Raw genomic sequence first — 23670 nt, forward strand, 5'->3', positions numbered from 1 at the left:
AGCTACGACTTAGGGTTTTCTTTTTTTGGTTTTTACTGGATATGTTTATGTTGTTGGGCAACGGGCCACTTAGGGTTTTCTTTGTATTTTGGGCTTGTACTTTTTTATTATTTGGGCCTGTAATTTTGTTAATGGACTGTTATTTATTAAGGCCTGATCAAATTTGGGCATTTACACTTTTTAAAGAGTAAAAAATATTATTTTGAAGGTATTTTTAATAGGGAGTTGAGAAAAAAATTAGATAAATTTTAAAAGTGATTTGAGAAAAAAATTGGAAACATTTTAGAAGGGAATTATGAAAAACGAATATCGTGTTGATAACGTATTATCAAATAAATAATAAAGAGAATTAAAGAAACAGAAATGTAAAACTGTACTTTTAAGATGTTTGTAATTCTTTTCCAGACCTATATTTATAGGTAATATAAAACTCTACTTTTAATAAATATTAAAGTATTAATGTATATTAGAGGTGATCATGGGTAGGGCCGGCCGGGTTGGAGTTCAAGGGGCCCAAATAAAATTTTAGGCTCGTCTACTAGGCCCGAGCCTGGCCCGCCCAAATATGGGCCTAAAATTTTGCCCAAGCCCGACCGAAATAAAATTACTAAGCTTAGAGCCTGGCCCGACTGCCCATATTAATTTTTTTTCTTATTTCATTAAATAAAAAATTTAAAAATATAATAAATCAAATATATTTAAAAACATAAAAATAAATATTAAAACAAATAAAAATAATACTAAAACAATTCTTAAAACAATACACAAATTAACAATATAATAAAAATAGTTATATTAAAATTTAAAATAATTAAAAAAATAAAAAAATATATTAATATATAATTGGTAAGTAGAACCGGCCAAAAAACTCTTACTCGAGGCCTGCCCGTTTTTAAACAGACCTCGTTTTTGCCCAAGCCCATTTTTCGCCTATATTTTACCCAAACCTCCCATTTTTCTAAGGGGCCTTGAGGCGGTAGGCACGCCCAACCCATGATCACTCTAATGTATATCAAAGTTATCTTGGTCTTAATGGGTATTTACTTAATAATAAAATATTTATAACAAATAAATATATGTATTAAAATTTTTCAACCATATAAGCGTACATAAGCTACTATTTGTTTAAATTTAAAATTTTAATTAAATACAAGTCTAGATGATAAGTAAATAATAAACAAATTGAATTATGATTAAATGAAACATACTCATCTTTGATATTTCAAAACTCACATATATTTATTTTGATATCATATATTAAAGTAGGTAGAATGCATAGGAAGAGGCAAAACAATATTTATATAAATAAATATATATGCCTCATTTTGGATTAATAAATATTATTGTATTTTGATACATGTATGCATGCATTGTGAAGTTTCTAATATTAATGGTATCCATTTTCACTATTGCCATTTTCACTTCTAGCTCCTCCACCACCACCACCACCACCACCACCACCACCACCTCTAGCTCCACCACCATTGTTGTGCCCACCTTCCTCTCCACCACCATTACCATGCCCACCTCTAGCTCCACCACCACCATTACCACCTCTAGCTCCATCACCATTGTTGTGCCCACCTTCCTCTCCACCACCACCACTGGGACAACCCTTGCCCTCAAGTCCTAAGACACCTCCCTGTGTTAAGTACTTCTCTTTCTCTTCTTTTGTACTCACTACATTTTTGCCATGCCCATCTTTAGCTCCACCACCATGCCCACCGTAGGAATTACCCCTTTCCCAAGCTCCAAGGTTATCTCCCTACGTTAAGTACTCTTCCTCCTCTTTTATACTCACCACATTTTTAGCAATCACATTCACTAAAAACACATTAAAACTGTTATAGGCCAATTTTGGCCCGATTATTTTTAAGATTCAGGAGTCCAATTACATTAAACCCGTTTACAACTAAAACCCAACAAATCAAACCCAAAATATTACCCAAACCCGAATGGCCTACTAAAGCATAAACCAACCTAATACCCAAACCCAACATACATCAGCCCAATAACCACTACCCAATACCCAACCAACATCATCAAACCCAAGCCCACCTAAAATAAATCCCTAACCTATTACAAACAACCCATAGCCCAAACCCAAAACAAAAAAACAAAATACCTAACCCTAATCAACCCTTAGCCGAACCACCTGCCCACCTGCCCTCTAACACTAGCCACCAACACCATCCCCTGGCGCCACCAGCTCTGCTCCACCGCCACAATACCTGCAAACATTAAACACGAAGAGATGGGAACAATATAAAAATAAATGTAAAAGGGTTATAAAACCCGAATGAAATGTTGTAAAAAAAGGGGGGAGAGGACGAATTTTTGATAAATGAAAGTAGCATATTCGGCCATTTCAAGCAATAGATTCCAGTGATACCAAAAACACAGGTATAACATCAAAACGGGCAACTAAAATACCGATATCAAAGTCTAAGGTGATTTAATCTTTTATTTTCATTTTATTTTCAGATCTACTTTTATACACTTCACACATATATTAAAACAAGTAAAAAGTCATAACAAAAATACAAAATAATAAAAGGCAAAAAAAAATGGAAAAATTTTACCTTTCCGGCCACCGTGTACGGTGGCTGGCGCCGGCGACGGACGGTGGTCCGACGGTCGACCGGTGACAGGCCCATGGCCGGATTCCCTCCCCCTCTCCCTCTTCTCTCCTTTTTTTTTCTTTCTACCGTTCAAATGATTTTTAAAATTTTTTTTTTTGTCTTTTATAGGGACCAAAACGATGCGTTTTGGTCCCCCCCATTAAACCTGAAACGGCGCCGTTTTGGCCCTGGGTCGGGTCGACCCGACCCGCTCCAATTAGGATCCGCGTGTTTTTATAGCGGAAGGGCTAATTGCACTTTTGGCCCTTCCGTATTTTTGTTATTTTACAATCAAGTTTTTCGTTATTTTAATTTGGCCCAAAATACGTTGTGTTTTGCAATTTAGTCCCCTTACATACGCTACGTTTTGACAAGAGGGGTAATTGCTATTTTGGTCCTCCTAGGTTACGCACGTGTTGCGTAATGACCCTTTTTTCTTTATTTCTTTTCAAATTCGCCCCAAAATTTTGTTTTATGTTCGATTTAGTCCTTTTTGTGTTAGTTTACTATTTTATTTTCAAATTACTTGTTATTATTTTCTGTTATTTAGTATTATTAATTATAATCTATATACTTATAATATTTATTTATTACATGCAGTAGTGTATATTTACTATGTACGTATATGTATATGCATATTTATTGATGGTATTACTTTATTACTTCATTTTAATATCTTTATTATATTTGTTTTTTTTATTTCAATATTATTATCATTATTATCATGTATTAGCGTATGATATTTTATATATATGTATATGTATTTAATATACTTATGTATTATATTATATATATATATATATTTTTATACGTTATATGCGCTTTTAACATTATATTTTATATATTATTAGGGATATACATTTTCAATATTATATTATTTAGATTATTTATGTACTATCTCATGTATATATTTTCTATATTATCCTTATTATTATTGTTATTAATATATGTTTTATTATATACGTATAAACATACTTTTATTATTATTTTACCTTATTATATTTATTATTTATTTTAACATATTATTATTTATATCATCATTTTACTTAATTTTGTTTATATATTATATTTTCTCTTTTACTTTTATATTTATTATTTTCATTATATTTATTCTTTACTTATTATTATTTATGTATATATATTTTAAATCCCATGTTATGTATAGACATTTCTAATATGTATTTCTTTAAGTGATATTATTATATATATTTTAGTACATATATATGTATACTTATGTGAATATTCTTTTAGCATGTGCTATATATACATATATTTTTATTCTATATTATGGATGTATATTTCTAATATTATATTACGTTCTCATATATATTATGTATTTACTTTGGTATCATAATTATATATTTTATACGATCTTATGTACATACTACTATTTTACGTCCATTTAAGTAGCATTGTTAATGGTTGTTCTTCACTATTATTATCCCTAGTATTTATACTATGCATACATTTTCTAATACTTTATCACATATATGTATATATATTTTTATTGTATTATGTACGTGTTATTATTATATCTATTTTACCCTACTATATTTATTATTAATATTAGTACATATATTTTATTATTCTTGTATACATATTTTATATATAGTATGTGACATCCCTAAATTGACCCTAGTCGGAAAGTGGTTTCGGGACCACTAAACCTAGTCATAATAATAATTAACCATCATAATTGATGCTCATTATATGCATATATGCATGTGTGAAAATTTCATGTTTGGATTTTGTTAATTGTAAGTGAATTTTTATCAAATAGGACTTATGTGAGAAAATTTAGAAATGTGCTAGGCAAATGTAAGGTGGCCTATTAATACATGTGGGAAAGTGTTGTCCTTGCATGTCAAATTAGCCAAAATGAAGCATGATGGTCGGCCATGCTATGAGTGGAAACATGTTGCCAACATGTTTAGTTAGTGGATTATGTAGAAAGAATAAAGAAATGAAAAAAAAAAAAAGAAAGAGAATATGAAGAAAAACAAAGAAAAGGAAAAAAAAAGTGTTCATTCTCTCATTTTCTCCTTGCTTGGCCGAATGTACTAAGAAGAAAGGGGGGGGAAAGCTTGAGAAAATCAGCCATGGGAGTTTGCTAGACTAAGGTATGTTGATGTTATCCATGAGATTCATGCATGTTTTTAGTTGATAGTTTGAGTTCCACCTAACCCATGGTCTAAACCTTTACCATGAAATGGGGATGATATTCGGCCATGGGTGTTGTCTTCTTGGTATCATTGATGTTTGATGTTTGATGTTGTGGTGGTGAGGCATGAAGATGAGTTAAGTTTCGGCTAAGGTGGGTTTGTTTGGATGTCATTTGCATGCTAAGTGTCAAGCTTTGTAATGATATATGTGTATGGTGTCTTTGATGTTGTGAATGGAAGTAGAAGAAAAGTAAAAGAAATTTATGTAGAAATGTGATGTATGTGGATTCATAGGATGTTACAAATAGGTGTGAAGCTATGCTAGAAGAGAAAAGAAATTCGGCCAAGTGTTCATGGGAGGAAAACTAAGTGTTTGAAAGAATAAAAAAATGATGCCATAATTGATAGTATAGGTATTCGCCATTTAATCAAGTGTGTAGGTGATGTTACATCAATTTTAGCACATTCGGCTATAGATAGGCATGTTGATAATCTCATTTAGACAATTAGACATAAAAGGGTGGTAATGAGGTTGAAAATTGTTGAATGGCTAGTTGGGTAATGAATGAAGCATTGACCATATGGGGTAAAAATGGGTCATATGCTCATGAGATAAAATTTTGTGAATTGATGTATTAATGATGATAGTATAGTTGATGTCATGTATATATGTATAAATATTTGGCAAGACGGTTAAACTAGTTAATTTATTGACTAAGCTCAAGAAGCTCGAGGTGGAGAAACAAGCAAAGGCAAAGGAAAGAACATCGAGTAGTGAGTTGGAACCATTTTGCCCAACACAAGGTAAGTCATTAAGCACATATGTTTGATATTGCTTAAATGATTGTAAAATCTATGCAATTGTATTTAATGGGATGCTATATATATATAAATGAAATTGTATGTGTATGGAGTGATGACAATTGTTGAATGTAAAAGAAATAGTGAAATGTGTAGAAAGTTTGCTTTCGGCACTAAGTGTCTTGAACAATACGTGTGTACGGTGACTAGATTGGCACTAAGTGTGCAGGCTGGAAATATATGGCACTAAGTGTGCATGCTGGAAAAATCTGACCTTTGGGTGTGCGAGCTCGAAGGTATGGCACTATGTGTGCGGGCTTAAATTGCGTGGCACTAAGTGTGCGAAATCGAGTATTAAGCACTTGTGTGTGCGTACTCTATATATATGGAGGTGTGTCTCCATCGAGTTGAGTATGGACAGCGGATCGGGTAAGTACCTCGAGCTCATGACGAATAGAAAATACGTTCATGCTCGGGGTTGAATTTGGTAAGCCTTAAATCTATGTGATGATTGAAATTGTATGATTGTGGTGGAAATGAGTTAGTGTGTGAAAATGCTTCAAATATCTTGTTGTGTAGAATATGAAATGTGGATGTATGACTTGGTATGAGATTGGACCAAAAGGTCCGAGGAATTATGGTATAGATTCGATATGGATGAGTACCTAGCCTCGTTTATTGTTCATGTTGTAGTAACTTTATCGGTGGATTGATGAATGCTTATGACTTCTGAGTTATAAACTCACTCGGTGTTTTCTTGTCACCCATTTTAGGTCTCTCGGACTCGAATTGTTTGCGTGATCGGAACCATCGTTGAAGTCATCACACCGGCTGAAATCTTTTGGTATTGTCTTCGTTGTTGAAGAACATTTGGCATGTATAGGCTATTATATTTTGTTGAACTGTGGGTTGTAAACTTTAAGCCATGTGAAAATGGCCTATGTGGTCGTCGAGTGGGATGCTAGAACCTATAGCCACGAGTCTTAGAAACTTTAATTTTGATAAGGTGGCCATAATTTGTGTCATGTGTGATGGATGATTAAGGCCAAGGAAAGATTCATGAAATTGGCATAGTCTACTGCAGTAACTGTTGCGGACAGCAGCAGTGAGATGAGATTGAAAAATCACTAAAAATAGTAGAAGTAGAATTAAATAGTGAGTAAATTATGAAATTGAACCTTGATGAATCTATTTTTATATGGACGAAACGAAACGACCATATAAGCAGTATACTGAGAAATATTAAAGTTCTCGTGAGACAGGGCCAGAACAGTTTCTGGGTCCCCTGTTGCGACTTTGAAAATTTACCATAAATTATTAAGAAACAATTAGAAGTCATTCCTTATATTAATAGATTCCCCTTTGAGTCTAGTTTCATTAGAAACAAACGGCATGAGCATTAGAGCTCTTTACGAGATGATATTCAAGTTGTAACGCGCGAAGGTCAGTGTAGTCGACCCCTGTAACATGGGTGACTTTAACTAATAAACTGTACCAATTGGCCCGACCAAAAATTCTAGAAATAAATCCATGGATGGATATATGAGTCTAAATTCAGGGAAAATTTACGGAATCAGTTTCCAAGTTTTGGAACTCGAGATATGATTTTTAAGGCGACAGTGACGCAGTTTTCCAGCCTGTCTGGAAATGCCAAATTGGTTGGTACCTTGAGAGGATTTGGCCCGTTAACCCCTCGTGTCCGACACCGGCGATGGTCTCGGGTTCGGGGTGTTACAATTTTATTGGTATCGGAGCTATGGTTTAGTCGGTTCTAGGACTACCATAGGCGTGTGAGTCTAGCTATACATGCCAAATTGTTAGTGCTTAATAATGTGATGACTTGACGGTTGAAATTTTTGTTTTGATTAGCGATGGAACCGGGATAGAGACCCTTGGCGGATGACGTTGAAAGTGTAGCGGCTGCTCTGCGCAAGGGACACCGCCTGTTGAGCCTCGGTCATCCGCGAATAATCAAAATGAAGGCGAAACAAGCCTTCTTCACCATGATGAATGAGTGGGTCGCGCGAGATGCCCAAACTAATCCGGCTGTCCAACCATTCCCGAATTTAAATAATCCACCCCAAGAGCCCGTGATGCCATCGATTCTCGATCCTGTGAGGCTGAGTAAACCACCGTGGACTTGATTAGGAAGCGTGGGGCGAGGAGTTTAAGGCCATAGTTACCGATGATGCCGAAAGGGCAATTTCGCTTGATAACACCATTAGAGTGTTTGATGAACTGTCATGCACACCGATGAATGTCTTAAGTGTGCTATATCTTTGTTACGAGACTCACCTACTATTGGTGGAGGACCTTGATTTCCATAGTCCCAAAGGAACAAGTTACTTGGGATTTCTTTCAAACGAATTTCGGAAGAAATATATTAGTCAACGGTTCATCTATCGAAACGTAAGGAATTTTTGGAGCTCAAGCAAGGCCGTATGACAATGTCTCGAATCTGAACATGAGTTCGTAAGACTTAGTCGGTATGCTCGGGAGTGTGTGGCTGATGAGGTTGCTATGTGCAAAAGATTTGAAGAAGGATTGAATGAAGATTTAAAGCTACTAGTGGGTATTTTGGAGATAAAGGAGTTCGTAATACTAGTCGAACGAGCCTGCAAGGTGGAAGAACTTGAAAAGGAGAAGAAGAAGGCTGAATTTGAAGCAAGAGATTATCGTAAAAGATCAGCGAGTAAAGCTCCGTTCTCGACCGTAAAGAAATTCGGGGAGGACACTAGTAAGTCGAGGCGATCGGGAATTTCCATCGAGCCCGACCATTGACGGACTCCCGAGCTACATCGGTAGCTAGTGTGGGCAATAATCTTCAAGAGCAACCTGAATGCCCCCAATGTGGAAGACGACACCTAGGTGAATGTTGGGGTAAGTCCGTTAACAAGACTTTATTACGGATGTGGTTCGAAGGACCACTTCATTAGAGATTGCACGGAACTAGATGAGAAGAATAAGATGCAATGTGCAAGATCTAGTGGGGTGACAGCTAAAGGTAGACCCCCGAGGATTTCAGGAGGTAGGGGTGGTAATCAGAGAGGAACCACTGATACGGCTGTTCGATCCGAGACCCGCGCTCCTGCTAGAGCATATGCCATCCGCGCACGAGAGGAGGCATCCTCCCCTGACGTTATCACCGGTACTTTCACTCTTTTCGATACTAATGTGATTGCTTTGATTGACCCTGGTTCTACTCATTCTTATATATGCGAAACCTTAGCATCCAATAAGACTTTGCCTATTGAGTCTCATCGAGTTTGTAATTGGTGTCAAACCCTTGGGTCATTACGTGCTTGTCAACAAAGTGTGTAAAAAAGTCCCTAGTGTTTGAGGTTCTTGTTTTCCGGCGGACTTGATGCTTTTGCCGTTCAACGAATTGACGTTATTCTTGGGTTGGATTGGTTGACCATGCACGATCGGTTGTAAATTGCAAAAGCAAGACTATCGATCTGAAGTCGCGAATAACGAGATAATTCGGGTTGAGTCTACGGACTTAAAGGGTTGCCAACCGTAATATCGCAATGTTGGCCCGAAATATGTAAGAAAAGGGTGCGGCGTACCTTGCGTATGTGCTCGATGACAAGGAGTCGAAAAAGAAACCCGAATCTGTGCGGTGGTTTGTGAATACCGGATGTTTTCCTGAAGAATTGCGGGTTTGCCACCGCCGGGAGATAGAGTTTGGCATCGAATTGGTACCGGTACCACTCCAATTTCGATAGCTCCGTATCGTATGGCACCAACGGAATTAAAGGAGTTGAAAGCTCGGTTGCAAGAATTGGTGGATAGAGGTTTTGCTCGCCTGAGTTTTTCTCCTTGGGGTGCGCCGGTGTTGTTTGTGAAAAGAAGGATGGAACCATGAGGTCAGTGCATCGACTATCGTCGACTTAATAAGCGACGATAAAGAACAAATATCTGTTACAGCGTATCGATGATTTGTTCGATCAACTGAAGGAGCCTCGGTGTTTTGAAAATAGATCCGAGATCGGGCTATTATCGATTCTTGAATTCGAGATTCGGACGTACCCAAGACGCCTTGAGCGAGATATGGTCACTACGAGTTCCTAGTGATGCCATTTGGGCTTACTAATGCCCTTGCGGTATTTATGGATTTGATGAATCGGATCTTGGACCATATCTGGATCGGTTCGTAGTTGTCTTCATTGATGACATTTTGGTCTATTCGCAAAATGAGACCGAACACTGAACACCGAGGATAGTGTTGCGAATTTTACGGGATAAGCGATTATATGCTAAGTTCACAAGTGTGAGTTACGGTTGAGGAGGTTAGCTTCTTGGGTCATGTGATATCTGCGCCGGTATTCGAGTCGACCGAACAAAATTTCGACCATAGTCGATTGGAAACCTCCAAGGAATGTTACCGTTAGGAGCTTTTGGGGCTTGCGGATACTATCGACAATTTGTGAAAGGTTTTTCGATGATAGCTGTCGATGACGGCTACTCCAAAAGATGTTAAGTTCGAGTGGTCGGAACGCTGTCAAGAAAGTTTCGATCGACTAAAACTTGTTTAACCGAGGCCCAGTGCTAGTACAAATGAGTCCGGAAAGAGTTTGTCATATCTGATGGCGCATCCTTGCTTGGGTTAGGTTGTGTGTTGATGCAAGAAGGTCGAGTTGTGGCTTACGCGTCGAGACAACTAAAGCCGCATGAGAGAAACTATCCGACCCATGACCTTGAACTAACACCATAGTGTTCGCCTTGAAGATATGGCGGCATTACTTGTTTGGAGAAAGGTGTCACATTTATTCGGACCACAAGAGTCTAAAATATTTGATGACTCAGAGAGATTTAAACCTGCGACAAAGACGTTGGCTTGAGTTGTTGAAAGACTACGAACTCATCATTGATTATCACCCGGGAAAGGCCAACGTGGTGGCCGATGCTTTAAGTCGCAAGGCACTATTTGCTTTGAGAGCGATGGATGCTCATCTATCCGTTTCACCCGATGAGGTGCTAGTAGTCGAATTAGAGACCAAACCGTTATTGATTCAACAAGTACTTGAATCTCAGAAGGTCGACGCCGAATTGGTCGCTAAGCGAGCCGAATGTGTTTCGAAGGAGGAATCGGAATTTCAGATTGACGACCATGATTGCTTGACGTTCAAGGGTCGATTATGTATTCCAAGGAATTCGGAACTTGTTTCGATGATTTTGAACGAGGCTCACAGTAGTCGAATGTCAATCCACCCGGGTAGTACTAAAATGTACAATGACACAAAGCGTCGGTTTTGGTGGCATGGTATGAAACGAGACATCTCGACTTTGTTTGAGATGTTTAATATGTCAACAAGTGAAAGCGGAGCATCAAGTGCCATTGGGATTACTTGACCGATCACGATACCCGAGTGGAAATGGGATCGAGTCACCATGGACTTTGTATCCGGACCGCCATTGTCGCAAGTAAGAAGGATGCGATCCGGGTCATTGTTGATAGACCGACCAAGTCTGCTCATTTTATTCTGTCCGCACGGATTTTTCGCTGATAAATTGGCGAATTATACGTCTCCCAAATTATTCGATTGCATGGGGTGCCTATTTCTATCGTGTCGGATAGAGACCCAAGATTTACATCGCGATTTTGGAAGAAATTGCAAGAGGCTTTGGGTACCAAGTCGCATTTTAGCACCTTCTTTTCATCCCCAAATCGATGGTCAATCCGAACGGATAATTCAAATCTGGAGGATATGTTGAGATGTTGCATCCTTGAGTTTAGTGGTTCATGGGAAAGATATTTGCCTTTGATTGAATTCGCTACAACAATAGCTTTCAATCAAGTATTAAGATGGCGCCTTACGAGGCTTTATACGGTCGTAAATGCCGTACCCCATTATTCTGGATGAACTTAGTGAAGGTAAATTCTTGAGGTTGATTTGGTTAAGGATGCCGAGCAAAAGTTCGAGTAATTCGTGAAAGTTTGAAAGTCGCTTGGATCGCCAAAAGTCGATATCGGATTTGAAAAGAAAAGATATTGAATATCAAGTTGGAGACAAGGTTTTTCTCAAAGTTTCACCTTGGAAGAAGGTGCTTAGATTTGGTCGTAAGGGCAAATTGAGTCCGAGGTTCATCGGGCCATATGAAGTATCCGAACGAGTTGGGCGATCGCATATCGATTAATTTTGCCCCGAGCTCGAAAAGATTCACAACGTTTTCATGTCTCGATGCTTGACGATATAGGTCTGATCCATCGCACGTAATTGCTCCATCCGAGATTGAGATTCACCTAATTTGAGCTATGAAGAGGAACCGGTTCGCATTATGAGGCGTGAAGTAAAAGAATTGTGCAATAGGAAAATCCCGTTAGTGAAGGTGTTGTGGCATAAACACGGAATGGAAGAAGCCACTTGGGAACTTGAAGACTCTATGAAAGAGCGATACCGAGCCTATTTACGGTAAGATTTTTCGGGACGAAAATTTCTTAAGTGGGGAGAGTTGTGACATCCCTAAATTGACCCTAGTCGGAAAGTGGTTTCGGGACCACTAAACCGAGTCATAATAATAATTAACCATCATAATTGATGCTCATTATATGCATATATGCATGTGTGAAAATTTCATGTTTGGATTTTGTTAATTGTAAGTGAATTTTTATCAAATAGGACTTATGTGAGAAAATTTAGAAATGTGCTAGGCAAATGTAAGGTGGCCTATTAATACATGTGGGAAAGTGTTGTCCTTGCATGTCAAATTAGCCAAAATGAAGCATGATGGTCGGCCATGCTATGAGTGGAAACATGTTGCCAACATGTTTAGTTAGTGGATTATGTAGAAAGAATAAAGAAATGAAAAAAAAAAAAAAGAAATATGAAGAAAAACAAAGAAAAGGAAAAAAAAGTGTTCATTCTCTCATTTTCTCCTTGCTTGGCGAATGTACTAAGAAGAAAGGGGAAAGCTTGAGAAAATCAGCCATGGGAGTTTGCTAGACTAAGGTATGTTGATGTTATCCATGAGATTCATGCATGTTTTAGTTGATAGTTTGAGTTCCACCTAACCCATGGTCTAAACCTTTACCATGAAATGGGGATGATATTCGACCATGGGTGTTGTCTTCTTGGTATCATTGATGTTTGATGTTTGATGTTGTGGTGGTGAGGCATGAAGATGAGTTAAGTTTCGCTAAGGTGGGTTTGTTTGGATGTCATTTGCATGCTAAGTGTCAAGCTTTGTAATGATATATGTGTATGGTGTCTTTGATGTTGTGAATGGAAGTAGAAGAAAAGTAAAAGAAATTTATGTAGAAATGTGATGTATGTGGATTCATAGGATGTTACAAATAGGTGTGAAGCTATGCTAGAAGAGAAAAGAAATTGCCAAGTGTTCATGGGAGGAAAACTAAGTGTTTGAAAGAATAAAAAAATGATGCCATAATTGATAGTATAGGTATTCGCCATTTAATCAAGTGTGTAGGTGATGTTACATCAATTTTAGCACATTCGGCTATAGATAGGCATGTTGATAATCTCATTTAGACAATTAGACATAAAAGGGTGGTAATGAGGTTGAAAATTGTTGAATGGCTAGTTGGGTAATGAATGAAGCATTCGCCATATGGGGTAAAAATGGGTCATATGCTCATGAGATAAAATTTTGTGAATTGATGTATTAATGATGATAGTATAGTTGATGTCATGTATATATGTATAAATATTTGGCAAGACGGTTAAACTAGTTAATTTATTGACTAAGCTCAAGAAGCTCGAGGTGGAGAAACAAGCAAAGGCAAAGGAAAGAACATCGAGTAGCTGAGTTGGAACCATTTTGCCCAACACAAGGTAAGTCATTAAGCACATATGTTTGATATTGCTTAAATGATTGTAAAATCTATGCAATTGTATTTAATGGGATGCTATATATATATAAATGAAATTGTATGTGTATGGAGTGATGACAATTGTTGAATGTAAAAGAAATAGTGAAATGTGTAGAAAGTTTGCTTTCGGCACTAAGTGTCTTGGCAATACGTGTGTACGGTGACGAGATTGGCACTAAGTGTACAGGCTGGAAATATATGGCACTAAGTGTGCATGCTGGAAAAATACTGACCTTTGGGTGTGCGAGCTCGAAGGGTATGGCACTATGTGTGCGGGCTTAAATTGCGTGGCACTAAGTGTGCGAAATCGAGTATTAAGCACTGTGTGTGCGTACTCTATATATATGGAGGGTGTGTCTCCATCGAGTTGAGTATGGACAGCGGATCGGGTAAGTACCTCGAGCTCATGACGAATAGAAAATACGTTCATGCTCGGGGTTGAATTTGGTAAGCCTTAAATCTATGTGATGATTGAAATTGTATGATTGTGGTGGAAATGAGTTAGTGTGTGAAAATGCTTCAAATATCTTGTTGTGTAGAATATGAAATGTGGATGTATGACTTGGTATGAGATTGGACCAAAAGGTCCGAGGAATTATGGTATAGATTCGATATGGATGAGTACCTAGCCTCGTTTATTGTTCATGTTGTAGTAACTTTATCAGTGGATTGATGAATGCTTATGACTTACTGAGTTATAAACTCACTCGGTGTTTTCTTGTCACCCATTTTAGGTCTCTCGGACTCGAATTGTTTGCGTGATCGGAACCATCGTTGAAGTCATCACACCGGCTGAAATCTTTTGGTATTGTCTTCGTTGTTGAAGAACATTTGGCATGTATAGGCTATTATATTTTGTTGAACTGTGGGTTGTAAACTTTAAGCCATGTGAAAATGGCCTATGTGGTCGTCGAGTGGGATGCTAGAACCTATAGCCACGAGTCTTAGAAACTTTAATTTTGATAAGGTGGCCATAATTTGTGTCATGTGTGATGGATGATTAAGGCCAAGGAAAGATTCATGAAATTGGCATAGTCTACTGCAGTAACTGTTGCGGACAGCAGCAGTGAGATGAGATTGAAAAATCACTAAAAATAGTAGAAGTAGAATTAAATAGTGAGTAAATTATGAAATTGAACCTTGATGAATCTATTTTTATATGGACGAAACGAAACGACCATATGAGCAGTATACTGAGAAATATTAAAGTTCTCGTGAGACAGGGCCAGAACGGTTTCTGGGTCCCCTGTTGCGACTTTGAAAATTTACCATAAATTATTAAGAAACAATTAGAAGTCATTCCTTATATTAATAGATTCCCCTTTGAGTCTAGTTTCATTAGAAACAAACGGCATGAGCATTAGAGCTCTTTACGAGATGATATTCAAGTTGTAACGCGCGAAGGTCAGTGTAGTCGACCCCTGTAACATGGGTGACTTTAACTAATAAACTGTACCAATTGGCCCGACCAAAAATTCTAGAAATAAATCCATGGATGGATATATGAGTCTAAATTCAGGGAAAATTTACGGAATCAGTTTCCAAGTTTTGGAACTCGAGATATGATTTTTAAGGCGACAGTGACGCAGTTTTCCAGCCTGTCTGGAAATGCCAAATTGGTTGGTACCTTGAGAGGATTTGGCCCGTTAACCCCTCGTGTCCGACACCGGCGATGGTCTCGGGTTCGGGGTGTTACATAGTATTATTTTCGTATATTTATTATTATACCTATTCTTTTCACCATTATCACTTATTATTTTATTTTAATGTTATTATGTATGTACTTTTCCTATATATCATGTACATACATTTTTCAATATTTATTTCATATATATATATATATATGTATATATTATGTATATATTTTAACATTACTAGTTATATTTTTACTATCTTAGGTATATACTTCAAACATTATATATAGTTTACATACATACTCTTAATATCATGTATATACATTCATTATTTCCATTTCATGTTTTATTCTAGTATTACATATATCTTTATTGTTTGTAATATTATTGTCACACTTATATTTGCTTCAATATACTTCTAGATCTGCCTTTTACTTATTTTTATTTATTAATTTGCTTTGCATTTATTTCGAATATCTTATTCTTGTTTTCTAATTAATTTCAATAAATAAGGCAATGTATCGATTTAACATTAAGCCATAAATTTCATCGCTATGTTGGATGAAATTTGTCGGCTCGTGTTAAAGACGGAATACCCTTCTAAAAACCGAAAAACTAAAAAATCCTCATTTTCAACCGGATCACGACTAAATGTTACATTGAACTCGCATTTTTGAAATTTGAGATAACACATGTTTTACAAGATACCAACTTTGGGCATCGCGAGGGTGCTAATACCTTCCTCACGCGTAACCGACTCCCGAACCCTACTTTACTCTGTTTTTCACGTAGACCCAAATTTGACCTTTATTTTTGTTCGAGAATAAATTTTCTTTTCAAAAAAGATGATTTATTAGGTGTCCGATCACACCCAGAAAAAAAAGATAAGTGGCGACTCCCTTCTTTTAAAAAAATCAAACCTCGGTCTTTAAACTTTCAATCAGACACCCCAATTAGTGACCAAGCTAAAAATTTTACGTCGTACAAAAACAAAGCAAAGATAACAAGACAACTCTTTAGTAACACTCACCATTTTGTTTGTGTTTTAGCTTGGTTCATGGTAGTTTTAACATCCCAACTGCTTTTATAAGCCATTTTGGACCCATTAGTTCATTTTAACTACTAACCCCGTTAAGTCACAATAGTCATTTAACCCCCACTTAATATAACTTAAGAAAAAAACAGAACACTTCATTAATAATGTATTAAAAGCTAGAAATATTATCTACAAATTCACAGAATCTAACAGTAAGTGTGGTGAAAGCTTATTCATGCACACTATGCATGTTAGCTAAATATATCCATATAAGTTGAATAATCTTTTTATTTTGTGAAATATGTATACTATATATATATATATGGGTTTGACAATCTAAATAACCTTAAAATTTGAATGTTCAAGTGTGAACAAGCATGACGATGGGCTCCAAACTCAATAAACCCATATAATTTGTACTATTCTTTAGTTTCATAAAGATAAAGCCAAATCTATGTGCTTGGTAGATAGAGAATTTCATATAAAAGGAAGGGGAAAAATGCTTAATTCTTAGCTTGAATTCTTGGTTATGGTATTTTAGCCTTAAGGATATTTCTATATATATATATATATATATATAAAATATGAGTGTGAAAAACTTTTGAATCCAACAGAATTTTATTTTTATCTTTTATTTTACTTTTCTACGTAATATAAATTTGCATTGACGTATTATTGTAATATTAATTAATAATAATAGCTAAAATAATATTAATTATGTTATAAATATTGTCGAAACCATTTTTTTGAAAAACGGGGTCGACTTGATTTTGGAAACGAAAATGAAAAAAAAGGGGAGTCGCCACCAATCTTTTTTGATGAGGTGTGATCGGGTCACCTCGTAAAAGTGGTTGTTTTTAATAAATGGTTCGATTTATTTAAACAACGATTTTGGTCCACGGAATTCAAAAAAACGGGTTCGGGAGTCGGTTACGCACGAGGAAGGATTAGCACCCTCGTAACGCCCAAAATTGGTACCTAGTTGATTAATTAGTGTCTTAGTGTCGAAAATTGAAAACTTGAAAGACTTTTAAAATATGATCCCTCTCTTGTAAAAAATACTCGAATGTTAAAGACCTTTTCGTCTCAAAGTAATAAAATGTCACATCCAGTAAGTTAGGATACGACATCTCGAACTTTTGAGAATGAGCTTGCCTTTTAGTTAAAATTTGTGTATTTGAACCTTTTTTAAAAGGGTATTCAATTATTTAGAGTAAACGAGAAAAATCGAAACCTAGTAAGTTAGGGCACGATATATCAAATTTTCAAATGCCGAATATTGCCTTTTTTAGCAAAAATCTTATCCCGAAGTAACAAGATGTCATATCTAGTAAGTTAGGACATAACACCTCGTATCTCCGAGAATAAGCCTTTTATTCAAAATTCGTGTTGCGAGTTTAAAAGAATATTCCGTTATTTAGATTAAATGAGAAAAATCGAAACCCAGTAAGTTAGGGCACGATTTTCTCGAAATTCCAAATACGAAAGATTGCCTTTATGGAAGAATTAATATTAGATTGGATAAAACCTAAATTCGTAATGAAACGAGATAATAAAGAACGCATAACAAATAAAAATTGATAGGCATAACCAAATAAACATAAACACGAATGTCAATGATAACTATAAAAACAAAGATAAAATAAATGCATCAAACGAATAATAAGAAAGGGAAATAATAAATAAGCTAAATGTTTGAAAATAAAAAAACTAGTCGTAAAATAATGAAGATTATGAGAGTCTATTTAATAAGGTAGTAATAGTGATGATAATGATAGGAAAAATATAACGATAGTAAAACACGATATTAGTACCTAAATATTAATATAGACATAATGCCTAAAGCATAATAATAGCGAAAATATGAATGAATAAGAAATATAAATAACTAAGTAATTGGAAAATAAATAAGATGAAAAATATAATAACAATACAATGATAGTAAGAAAGAAAATTTAGTAATAACAGTAATATGTCAAATAAAAAAATAATATTAACAATAATAATACAAATAATAAATAATTTAAAGTTTGAAGTTATTTAAAAACTATAAATAAAATAAATGATGAAATAATAATAATAATAAGAGTAATGATATATAAATAAAATAAGTGTGCTAATATATATATATTAAATTGGTTAATATATAAAAAATAATAACGTATAACTAAATACAAAAAAAGAAAATATAATAATAATAATAATAGTAATAATACAATAGTGATAATAATAAAAAGGTATAATAATATATTAGATAGTGAAGAATAATAATAATAATAACAGTAATAAAATTGGTAATAGTGATATTAGTAATAATAATAATAGGAAATAATAGTACATTAATAATAATAATAATAATATGTTAATAACAATAATAACATATAAAAAATAGGAAATAATAATATGGTAAAAATAATAATAATAACAAAAAAGAGTAATAATAGTAGTAAAAAAATATAAAATAATAATAATAGTACAAAATGACAATAAAATAAGATGATAATAATGATAATAAAAATAAAAATAGTAATAATGGCAATAATAATAATACCATAATAAAAGAAAAGAAATAATAACATGTAAATAATAATAACAATAATAACAATAATATATTTAATAACAATAATAGTAAAAATAATAAAATTAACTAATTTTATAGTAAAGTAACCAAATAATTAAAAAAGGATTAAATTAAATTCAAAACAAAAGTTCGGGGAAATCTAGAAATATATAAAAGAGAAAAGGACTAAATTGCATGCGCAAATACCTAGGAGGGACTAAAATGGACAATAACCCCTACCTTCAAAACGCGCAGCATAAGGGAAGACCAGAATGAAAACCAAAATAAATTATAGGGTAAAATTAGAAATAATGAAAAATTAAATTTTAAAACAATAAAAAAGCAGAAGGGCTAAAAGTGCAATTAGCCCTTCTGTTGAAAACACTCGGATCCTCTGAGGCGGGTCGGGTCGGCACGCGGGTCGTCTCAAAACGACACCGTTTTGGGGTTTAAGGACCCAGGCCAAAATGACGTCGTTTTGGCCCTCTATTTAAGTAAATTTTCCGAAAAAAAAAATTCATTTCAACACCCCTTTAAAAAAAAAAAACTTCTCCGTCTCCCCTTTTCTCTGAAGCCTCTCCCCTCCGGTGGAGCCCCGGTCGCCGGACCATCGTCGTCGCCGCCGTCACTGGCCACCGTGCGTGGTGGCCGGAATTTTAAAAAGGTATTTTTTTATATTTTTATATATAAATATATATATACTGTTTTTGAAAGAAAAATAAAATTAGAGAAAGTACGTTTGTATGTGTAGCTATGTGTAGCCGAAAAATGAAAATAAAAAGGAAGAAAAAAAATGGGACCTTGGCACTTTTGAATCTCTTTTTTTGCTTCAATCCTTGCTGTTTTTTTGGTATTCAGATATGTGTTTGAAAACAACGATTTTACATTCACAATCTCCTGATTTTTTTATTTAAAAAAAACCCCTTTTGTGTTACATTTTCTCCAGCTTTATAGCCGATTTGAATACATATTATATTGTTTCTTTGCTGCTCTTTTTCTTACGTGTTTTTCTCTTCTTTTGCAGGTAGGAGTAGTTGGAGTGGTTGATGCTAGGGGCAGTGGCTGACGGCTAGGGTTAGGGTTAGGTTTTTTTTTTTTACTGAAATTGGTTTAGGTTGTAGGCCATTTAGGCCCTTAGGTTTTTTTTTAATTTTGGGCTTGTAATTTTGGGTCTAATTTTGTAATTGGGTTTAGTTGTTGGGTTTGTTTTACGGGCCCGGGCAAAAATGGGCTGGTACGAATATAAAAATATTAGGTTAATTATTAAATATGATAATAGAGTTTTATACATTTAAAATATGTTTTTGTGGCTAAAATATGTCTTCACTTCTGTCGGTTGAGTCTTAGTTCAATTGGTATGGGTATTGTTGTCAATGCAAGAGAATATGGGTTCGAGTTGATGAAATATATTTTTCTCCTATTTATGGGTTGGAGAGGGGCTATAGGTAACTCTAAACATTGTGTCAAAAATAGGATATATGACCAAAACCTATAATAAGATTGTCAAAAAATGTTTTCACTTCTTTTCATGAAAATATTTATGGGTAAATTTAGCTATAATTCATTAAATCAACTTTAAAAATAATATAAAATTCATCATGGTTTAAATATTAATATATTACAATTTAAATAATATTATTAATAATTTCTTACAGCTCATTTATTTTATATACTTTTTCCAAAATTATTTTATTTTATTATTAAAATTGTTAACATTTGATTGTTTTATAATTTTATAATTATTTTTGTTCTATGTAATTAGTTTTATTATATTAATTTATTTAATGTTCATACATATTAAATATTAAATATGTTCTATTTAAAAATAAATACGTAATGAAATATATTTGTATATTTTAAGAAAAGTTTTTAAGCCACCAGCTCACCTCACCATATTTTGAAAATGTAACTATGACCCATGCCTTAATCAGGTAATTTTCTTAAGGTTTGGATCCAATCCAAGTACAGCTTTAGTTGCCCAAAGTTTCTCTCTTAATTTATTGTCCAACCAATATTTAAGGTGTTAGAACGGTTAATTAAATCGAATTAATATTAATCGAATTAACTAAATTTTTAATCCTTTAATTGTTAACTAAATCAAAATTTTTCAGAAAATATTAACGAACCAAAATTTATATGTTTTTTTTTGTTAAAACAAATATAAAACATATAAAAATTATAATTATTGTAAAATAAATAGACAGGAAGAATAAAGAACAAAGAGTATGGAAGAGCAAAAGAGAGTATATTTTATTAATCAATCGAATATCTACAAAGCTTCTCTAAAATATCTATTTATAGACATAAGAAGTATAAATGAAGTAGAGATCTTCTTCTAATCACTATTAGAATTTAAAGTACATTAAAACTTATCTTGATGGACATCCACTTAATAAGATATTCATTATAACATTCCTCCTTGAATGTCTATTGGTAGATAATATACCTTGTTAAAACCTTTACTAAGATAAAAATCCTATGAGAAAAAAACTTCCTAATGAATAAAAAAGAGTACACATATCTCGTTAAAAACCTTACCAGGAAAATCTAATGGGACAAAATCTCAGTTAAGGGAAAAAGAGTACAACACGTAATTACTTCCCCTCATGAAAACATCACATATTTTCTCATATTCTACGTATTCAATCTTGAATACTAGTTTTTCAAATGACTATTTGAATGTATTTGCTAAGCATTTATATTACCATATTTTTGAATGGCTTTTGTGAATGACTTAGCTTCTATGGGTTCGTCTATTAGGGGCATTCGAACTGTTAAGGAGTTTCCCGATGTTTTTCCCGAAGAGTTATCGAGCTTGCCTCCAGATCGAGATTGCCTCCAGATCGAGACGTCAAGTTCCGTATCAAGCTTCTAACAGGTACAACTCTGATTTCCATTGTTTCTTACCGTATGGCAGTGAATGAGCTTATGGAGTTAAAGGCTCAGCTTCAGGAACTCCTTGATTGAGGGTTCATTCGTTCTAGTGTGTCTCTGTAGGGGGCACTAATTTTATTTGTAAAGAAGAAGAATGGTATTATAAAGATGTGTATCGATTACCGTCAGTTGAATAAGTTAACGGTAAATAATAAGTACCCACTTCCGAGGATCAATGATTTGTTTGATCAGTTTTGTAGGGCTTCTATGTTTTCCAAGATATATCTCCATTCTGGGTACCATCAGCTTAAGGTTAAGGAAATTGATGTTGATAAGACTTCTTTTAGGACTCGTTACGGGCATTACAAGTTCCTATTCATGCTCTCCGGCTGTATTCATGGATCTTATGAATTGGGTTTTCCAACCATGCTTGGATCAGTTCGTCATGGTATTCATCAACGACATTCTGGTATACTCTAGGACTGAAGATGATCATGATGAACTTCTTAGAGTAGTTCTTCAAATACTCTGGAAGAAACAGCTCTATGATAAGTTGAGCAAATGTGAATTCTGGTTGAGGGAGGTAACTTTTTTGGGTTATGTGGTTTCTACTAAGGGGATCGAAGTTAATAATAAGAGAATCGACGCTGTGCTTGAGTGAAAATAGCCTAGGAATGTTTCTGAGATCTGTAGTTTCCTTAGGCTAGTCAGTTACTATCGAAATTTTATCGAGAGGTTCTCATTTATCGCAGCTCCTCTGACTAAGCTATTGTGTAAGAACGCCCCATTTGTCTAGACTGATGAGCAACAATCAAGCTTCGAGAAACTCAAATCTATTTTGACTTAGACTCCTATTTTGATACAGACTGAATCCATGAAGAAATTTGTGGTTTACAGTGATGCATCGTACATCGGTTTGGGTTGTGTTCTGATGCAAGACGGTAAGGTTGTGGCTTATGTGTCCTGACAGCTTAAGTCACACGAAGGTAACTACCTTATGCATTATCTTTATTAGTTGCAGTTGTCTTTACCTTAAAAATTTGGAGGCATTATCTATATGGTGAGAGGTGTATCATTTACACGGATTACAAGAGCCTTAAATATCTTCTTACTTAAAAGAAGTTAAAACTTAGGCAACGTAGATGGGTTGAGTTGCTTAAGGATTACGACTGTACTATTGAGTATCATTCCGATAAAGCCAATGTGGTGGTCGATGCTTTCAGTCGTAGAGTAATGTCTGATTTGAGAGCGATGTTTGCTCGCCTAAGTCTGTTTTATGATGAGAGTTTGTTAGTTGAGTTACAAGTTAAGCCGACTTGGATTGAACATATTCGGGTTAAGCAGTTAGGGGATGATTCTTTGGTAACACGTTTTCATTTAGTTGAGGATGATAGTACTTCTGACTTTGGGCTATATAGTGATGGGGTTTTGTGTTTTCGAGGACGGGCTTATGTACCCAATGATTCTGATTTGAGGCATTCCATTCTGCAGGAAACGCATAGTAGTCCTTATGCTATGCATCCCGACGGAAATAAGATGTATCGAGATCTCCGCGAGTTGTAGTGGTGGCCTGATTTAAAACGGGAGGTAACAAACTTTATTTCTCGTTATCTGGCGTGCTAACAAGTTAAGGCTGAGCACCAGTTGCCTTTGGGTTTGCTTCAAATTGTTAAAACTCCCCTATGGAAATAGGAACAGACGACTATGGACTTTGTCAGTGGGTTGCCCTTAACACCCACTAAGAAGGATTCTGTGTTTTTCATCGTGGATCGGTTGACCAAGTTTGCTCACTTTATTCTGGTTAGGACAGGTTACTCATTTCAGAAGTTGGCCAAGTTATATGTTTCGGAAATCGTAAGACTTTATGGGGTTCCGATCTCGATTTTTTCTGATAGAGATCCTCGCTTCACTTTTAGGTTTTGAAAGAAGCTTCACGAGGCTCTAGGTTCGAGGTTAGATGTAACACCCTAAAACCCGGCCTAGAAGTTTAGACCAAATTTCAAAAGTTACATTAGCCACCAAAGGTGGCAGAAAAAAAAAGTTTAATTCAAACCAAGAAAACCTTTTTGTTCGTTTCAACTTAAGGAAACTAAATGAAACTTAGCTATGTTTTGAAATAATATTAAACTGGCGTCAAAACATTCAGAC

At 35.0% G+C, this 23670-nt stretch overlaps 2 protein-coding genes across 2 annotated transcripts; one reads left to right on the top strand and one right to left on the bottom strand.

The window, feature by feature from the left end:
* Window positions 1–1387: 1387 nt before the first annotated feature.
* On the bottom strand, window positions 1388–21545 carry LOC108475204 (glycine-rich cell wall structural protein 1.0-like). Its single transcript, XM_053026331.1, has 3 exons — window positions 21485–21545; window positions 2164–2231; window positions 1388–1765 (listed from the first exon to the last, which is right to left on the bottom strand). The coding sequence occupies exons 1-3, from the start codon at window positions 21543–21545 to the stop codon at window positions 1388–1390; spliced, it is 507 nt and encodes a 168-aa protein (XP_052882291.1).
* A 374-nt stretch (window positions 21546–21919) lies between these two features.
* On the top strand, window positions 21920–23085 carry LOC128290612 (uncharacterized). The gene is made up of 2 exons (XM_053026332.1): window positions 21920–22105; window positions 22645–23085. Exons 1-2 carry the CDS (start codon window positions 21920–21922, stop codon window positions 23083–23085), a joined length of 627 nt encoding a protein of 208 aa, XP_052882292.1.
* The last annotated feature ends 585 nt before the right edge of the window (window positions 23086–23670 follow it).

Source organism: Gossypium arboreum, chromosome 3 (genome assembly GCF_025698485.1).
Source record: "Gossypium arboreum isolate Shixiya-1 chromosome 3, ASM2569848v2, whole genome shotgun sequence".
NCBI lineage: Eukaryota > Viridiplantae > Streptophyta > Magnoliopsida > Malvales > Malvaceae > Gossypium > Gossypium arboreum.